General features: G+C 56.2%; 1 protein-coding gene across 1 annotated transcript in view; it reads right to left on the minus strand.

The window, feature by feature from the left end:
- Positions 1-1,575: 1,575 nt before the first annotated feature.
- The window catches only part of ZBTB8B (zinc finger and BTB domain containing 8B), a 5,803-nt gene continuing 615 nt past the window's right edge, over positions 1,576-6,763 (minus strand). Inside the window, 4 exon segments of the mRNA XM_027775563.1 lie at positions 1,576-1,941; positions 2,975-3,153; positions 6,520-6,687; positions 6,690-6,750. Of these exon segments, the coding sequence (XP_027631364.1) occupies positions 1,621-1,941; positions 2,975-3,153; positions 6,520-6,687; positions 6,690-6,750 (729 nt within the window). The 3' untranslated portion in view covers positions 1,576-1,620.

The following is a 6,763-nucleotide window of genomic DNA, read 5'->3' on the forward strand; positions in this document are numbered from 1 at the left end:
TTTTGGATATTTTAACATAAGATGAACCGAGGACAGCACCTTGGATTACATCCTCAATCCCTATAATATTTCTTGCCTTGTAGTCTTTTTAAAAAGTTAACCCTTGAGGCCAGCAGACGGTGTAGCGGTAATGTCGCTGGACTCCCACGTGGCTGCCTGAGGTTAGAGTCCTCGACCTGGCGGGTTGAGAATCACGCTGGGTGGGGGACCAGCAGTTGGTATAATGACCAAGTCGCTGGACTCCCATGTAGTCGACTGTGGTTCGAGTCCCACACCCAGGGGCTTAAACTCACGCCGGGCACGTGTGCGTGCGTGCCCAAGATCCTGAGAGGAGAATGGAGGAGAGGGGATTGTGGTGTGACCATCCCCCCGGGGGGTGATTTCTCGCTTTCTGTCTGTCCCTCTCTGTCTGGTGAGCGCACGCACCCTATAGCGAAAACCCCTCCAAAAAGAAGAAAATCACGCTGGGCCATGTGAATGTGTGTCCAGAATCCTAGGAGGAGGACAGGGGAGAAAGATGGTGGCCATTCCCCCAGGGGGTGGGGGGGGTGATTTCTCACTTTCCCTCTCACTGTCTCTGTCTCTCTCAGGAAAGCCCTATGGCAAAATCCTGAAAAAAAAAAAATTAAGCCTCTTTTGTTAGATGAATTGTATGGCGGCAAAGCAGGGGCCAGGAAGATTGGTAAACCCTGTTCTAACCCTCGCCTTCCCGGAGAGGCCCTTTCACAGGTGAATGATTTAGAGGTAACTTGTTCGTGTGAGTTTATGCCTTCCCTCCAATTAACGCTCTCAGGCCAGTGGAGTGAGTGTCAGGCGGCTCCGCTTCCAGGTCACACGGCAATGGCTCTCAGGAATGGCCGGGAAAGGCCCGGAATCGGGACGGGCTGTGTGCCTCCCTCTCTGCTTGGTGCCGTGTAGCCAGACAGCCCTGCGTGCGTAATGTTGCTGGAGCTTCCTCGCTATTACTCTGCCAGAAAATTAAAATGCGGAATTCACTAGGAAAGGCTTGGCAAAGGTGAGCGGGACCCCGAAACTTAATGTACTCTCGCCCACTTTTTCAGAGAACGAGGATGACGACAAAGGAACACAGAGGGTCGAGACAATATGAGAACAAACACGGAGATTGCCTTAGCTTGGGACAGAGCCGGCCCGGCTTCGCTCAGCATGGAGAGGCCCAGGCCCAGCGTCAGGCGAGCTGCTGAGACTCTGCCGACTGGGCCCACGGAGGCCCGGGCTTGCTCCCCGCCTGCCGTAAAGGCTGGCACAGTGCTGGAGGAGGCCGAGGCAGGAGGCTGTGAGCTTGGCCTGGTCAACACAGCAAGACCTCGTCTGAAAAACAGCGGGGCACAATGGGGTGCTCCTGTGGCCCAGCTAAGAGGGTCACAACACAGCGAGACTCTGTCTTAAAAACCAAAACACAGAGTTAAGAAGTGGCCCGCAGGGCCCTCCGATCCCAAGGGTGCCACACCAACAAGCTATGAGTCCTCTGTCACAAAATCCAACGGAGCCTAACAAAAAGATGCAAGTATTTTAACAGCAAATACAGGGTTCCACAAAATTAGACGAAGGCTGGCTTTCAACCACAGAACAAGCAAATTCTGGAGCTTCTTCCCCACCGATTCATCGCTGCATGAGCGTCTCCCGCTCTGGTAAGTCAGGCTGAACTTGCGACCTGTCGTCGGAATCCTCTCCAGCAGGGTCGTTCTCCTCACCGGACTCCACATAGATGGGCCAGTCATTGTCCGTGTCACTCTTTTCTTGGCTCTCCGATGAAGCCTCCACCAGACTAAGATTGATGGGCATCAAATCGTCATCGTCGTGTGTGTCCGTGACGCAGGTGCAGCTGTCACATAACCCAAAGCGCCGCAGCCCCTGAGACAGGTGACTTGTGAAGGTTCTCCTGCAGCCCTTGCAGATGATCGGGCGGTTGGATCTGTGGACCTGTGGCCAGAGGGAGACACAGCACACGTCACAGAGAAGGCTCGAGCCATGGTGACCTGGCCCCTGCCTGGTCCTCCAGCCCCATTTCTCACCACTCTGCCCCTCGCCTTCTCTGCCATGGTCTCATCTCACAAGGTTTCTTCCACCCCAGGGCCACTGGGTATGGAATACCCATCTCCCCTCACCAACCCTCATCCCTTACTAGCTCCCTGGAAGGACGTCTTCCCTGGTGCTCAGGGCCAGGTGAGTCCCAGCCATATACTCACACCTCAATGACAACTGATGTCAAAATTCACTAGCCCGGGGACCGGCGTGTGGTGTGGTGGCTAAGGTGGCTGGATCCCACATGGCTGGCTGTGTAGTCCGAGTCCTGGACCCAGCAGCTTGAGAAACATGCCGGGTGCACGTGCTTGTGTGCCCCAAATCCTAAAAGGCGGGAGAAGTGGAGGAGAGGGGACTGCGACATGATCACCCTCACTTCGCTCTCTCCCTCCTTCTCTCCAGATGGCACAAGGCATCTGGCAAAATTTTAAAAGTTCGCCAGATGGAGCCCAGCAGTTGGTGTAATGGCCATGTTGCTGGGCTCCCATGTAGTCGACTGCGGTTTGAGTCCTGGACCAAGTTGCTTAAACTCACACTGGACATGTGTGCGTGCCTGCCCAAGATCCCGAGAGAAGGGAGGAGACGGGATTGTGGTGTGGTCACCCCCCCGGGGGGGATTTCTCACTTTCTGCCTCTCTGTCTCTCTCTGTCTTTCTGACAAGCGCACATGCCCTATAGCAGAAACCTCTCCAGAATAAAAAAGTTCACCAGATGAAGCTCTAAGAGGGCAGGGCTGGGGTCTGTCCCACTCGTTGCTGCGTCCCTAGCGCTTGTAAGATTTCACTTTCTCTAAGTGCCACCAGCCCCGCTTCAGTTTAGCCGTGCAAACACACTCACAATTGTCTGAACAGAGGACGCTGCGTTAACCTCACAGCAGATGACATCACGAACCGCCCGGAGCGCCGCAAGGACAAGCCAGTGGGCCACTTACGCTCAGGGCGTGGCTCCGCAGGTGCTCCTGTCGCGTGAACCTCTTGCCGCAGGTCTCGCACGGGTAGGGCCGCTCACCCGTGTGGGAGCGGATGTGCCGTTTCAGGATGCCTTTCTGCTTGGCGGTGTAGGGGCAGAAGGGACACTTGTGCAGCTTGATGGGGACCACCAGCACATCACCTGGGGAACCAGACACGTGCCGGCCAGCCACAACCCCAGCCACCTCTGGTGGACGGGATCCGGAGCTGGGGAGTTCCTGCAGCCCAGACGGAGCGGGGGCGCCCACTACGCCGCCAGCCAACAGCCGGACTCTGTCTGCAGTCCGGGTCTGTCTGGCTCCCAAAGCCGAGGTTAACGCGGCCCCGCTCCACTGCGGCAAGGAACATGGGCAGACTCTCTCCGCGTGGACGGGGCCATCGGGAGAACCTCAGGAGACACTTGCCCCATATGGACCACTGCCAAAGCTGCCCGAAACCACACTCCGCCAACACTGTGTTCTATTTCATTTTAAGACCATGTTAATAGGACCAGCAGATGCTGTAATGGTTACATCGCTGGACTCCCACGTAGTCAACTGCAGTTTGAGTCCCGGACCCGGTGGCTTAAAACTCACTCCACGCGCGCGGGTGTGCCCAAGATCCCAAGAAGAGAATGGAGAAGGGATTGTAGCATGGCCATCTCCCCCGTGGGGTGATTTCTTGCTTTCTATCTCTCTATCAAATGCATATGCCTATAGCAAAAACCTCTCTCAAAACAAAACAAAACGAAACGTGCTGAGGCCGAGTGAGACCCGCTGCAGACAAAGCTGTGTCCACAGAGCTCGCACTGATGCCCTAGCCCTCGCTGTAGCTGTATCTGGGAGTAAAGCCTTCGACGAGGTCATTAAGGTTAAACAAGTCAGAGGATGGGGCCTAGTGATAGGTCTGGTCTCCTACGGAGAAGAGGCACTGGGGGTGACGGCTCTCCTTCCACAGCCCCCGCCCCAGCACACAGGAGAGGCTCCACGAGGACTCTGGGAAGGGCCGTCTACAAACCAGGAGGAGAGGCCTCCTGGAAGCCAGCCCCGCGACGCCTGCCTCAGGACTGGCGGCCCCCAGCACCTTGAGGACGGCCAGAGCTGACAGATACAACCCCCTCACTTGACTACGTTACTGTTAAAAGTCTGATAAACTAAAACTCATGCTCCCTGGACAGTAGCTCCTAAGGGCACGTGTAGAAGAGGTTTGCTGAGGCAGGCCTTAAATTGTTCAGAATTCCTATTATATATCCAGGAGTCATCAAATAGCCGGGAACTCACTTAAATCTTCTCCAACCCTCTTCCCACTATGTCACGTCCTGTTGGGGCGATAACGTGGACTTCACCATGCACGGTGACTCGGTTCTCACGCTTTCTGAGTCACCCTCCCTCTGCCGTTCCCAGCCCTGTTCCCTCGGGATTACGGACTTCGGCCATGTCCCATCATATATGAAGGCACTAGTGACTCAAGCTTCCCAGGCTTGAAACCCGAGTTCAAGTCCTGGCTCCACTGCTGACCAGCTGTGTGACCTCGCCAGTCATACTGAACTGCTCTGTGGCAGCCTCTCCTCCTCTGAAACGGGTGGTGACAGTTCCCGTGCCGTGGGACTGCGGTAAGAGGGAGACGGAATATCACCCGCAGTGTGACACTCGCCCAGAGGAAGCACTGGTCAGGGTCGGCTTCTGTCAGTCTCTGTCCTCAGCATGCCCTCAGGGCTTCTTGCCAATTAAGTAGTCAAGACTCTTGCCTCCCAGTCTCAGGGGACACCTAAGTGTGCCTGTGTTGTCCCTGAGGGCTACCAAAACATGGCACGCTGAACCCCAGGTGAGACTCCAGTGTCCTCCCAGGTAAGGGTGGTCGCTCCTGTTGGTTTCCGGTCCCAGCCTGATCACACCTCTCCTGCCTCGTTCCTACAGTGACTCAAACCTGCGTGCCAGGAGAGAGGCGGCAGCCAGCTCCCCTGCTCGCTCCCTGCAGTGACTCCCTACAAAGCACACGGTCAAGCGGGCCCAGCATCGGCCACTAGGTCTAGGACTTGAAATGTGGTCGGCCATGTGGGAATGCCCAGCCCCTTAACCACCATGCCACCTGCTGGTCCCAATGACTCCCCAATTTCTATCTCAGCTCTGATTTCTCCCCAGAACACCACACTAAGGGGTTTTCAAAAAATCAGGAAAATGTTGAAATTTTGAAAAAATTATGCATGACTTTCTGGGTTTTTTTTTTTTGCGTTAAGTCATACTAACTTGTTATACCATGACTGAGCAGGGTCTAGTTTCAGGCACTAAGGACGAAACACTGGGCCAGCTCCACGGTGCCGTGGTAAAGCCCTATTCAAGAGAAGCTACCCCACACGGCAGCCATGGTTCAAATCCCCGGCTTGGTCAGCCGGAACCATTCCTGCACACACGTGTGGATGCCCAAGACCCAACAGGACTGGAAGAGGAGGACTGCGGCCTGAGCAGACCCTGGAGGGTGCCCACGTCTTGGCCACTCTCACATTCTCACGTGGCTGTCCTATCACGAGTGAAGGGAAACAAATGAACAAAACAGAAGATGACGACCACCAAGACATCAGTTTGAAAGCAGCCCCATCAGAACACGAGTTCTGCTCAAATGGAAGCAAGAACAAACGTCGAATTTATAGCGAAGCTTGGGTAGAATGGTGAACTCATTGGTACTTCATAGAAAGTGGACAGGGGCAGGCAGTGGGCAGTGCAAGTGAACTGGACCCGTGTGGGAAGGTTCTGGGACCTCCCTGAGCCCTCGAGGTGCCCGCTGGTGCCTGTGGTCTGGACTGGCTGAAACTGGGTGGACCATGGCATGGGGACTCCATGGGGGTTCCCTCCTCTCTCTTAAGAAGAAAATAAACTTAAGAATAAAATAAAAGGTAAGTTAATAGTGACATTATTCCAAAGATGTCAGCAGTTTACAAACGAACTTGTTCAAGAAGGGCTAAGATGGGGCCAGGAGGCGGAGGGGAAGGTGACTGGATCCCGCCGCCAACCGCGCATTTCCAGCGGCAAACCTGGCCTCTTAAGAACTACGCTGGGAGTGCGCGTGTGCCCAAACTCCGAGGAGAGGACTGCGGCCAGGCCATCCCTACGCGTGATTTCTCACTTTCCCTCTCTGTCTCTCCCTAGTAAATGCACGGGCCCTATGGCAAAAACCTAAAAGAAGAAAAATTCTGAGAACGTTCTCATTTGGTCCTCACAACACCCCTGGAAGGAGGACCGGGCAGGGGTGGTTACCCCCACTGTATAAGCGAAAAGCAGGCTCAAAGCTGCCGGCGATGAACCGAGTCCCACTGCTGCGAGTGGGAGGGGGGCTCGTTCCGGGTCTGCAGCTGCTCTCCTCCAGAGGAGGTGAGACTGAGACAGGCGTGCGCCCGCCTGCTGCAGCTCGGTTCATGCAGGCTGGCTGTGCTGCCAGCGGTGGGAGGATGCTAGTGACAGTGACAGCGGCCGCGATGACCGATGAGGAGAGAGCAGGAGGCACAGATCGGCCCGCGCCTGATGACCGCACTCACCTGAGTCCTCGCCGTACCAGTCGGTCTGCACGTCCATCACCGCACCCGCGGCGACCCCCGAGCCGTCCGGCCTCCCGTCCAGGCCCCGGGGAAAGTGCGGGTCCACGTCGTCCTGGCCCTGCACCGCGCCGCTGCGCAGCAGCGCCTCCAGGAACTGGGTAGCCTGCCGTAGGCCACGTCGGCCGGGCCGGGCAGGCCGTCCTCCGCGTGGGCGAGGCTCAGCGGGGCCGCACACGGCAGCGGG

This window comes from Tupaia chinensis, unplaced genomic scaffold (assembly GCF_000334495.1).
Source record: "Tupaia chinensis unplaced genomic scaffold, TupChi_1.0 Scaffold000573_1, whole genome shotgun sequence".
NCBI lineage: Eukaryota > Metazoa > Chordata > Mammalia > Scandentia > Tupaiidae > Tupaia > Tupaia belangeri.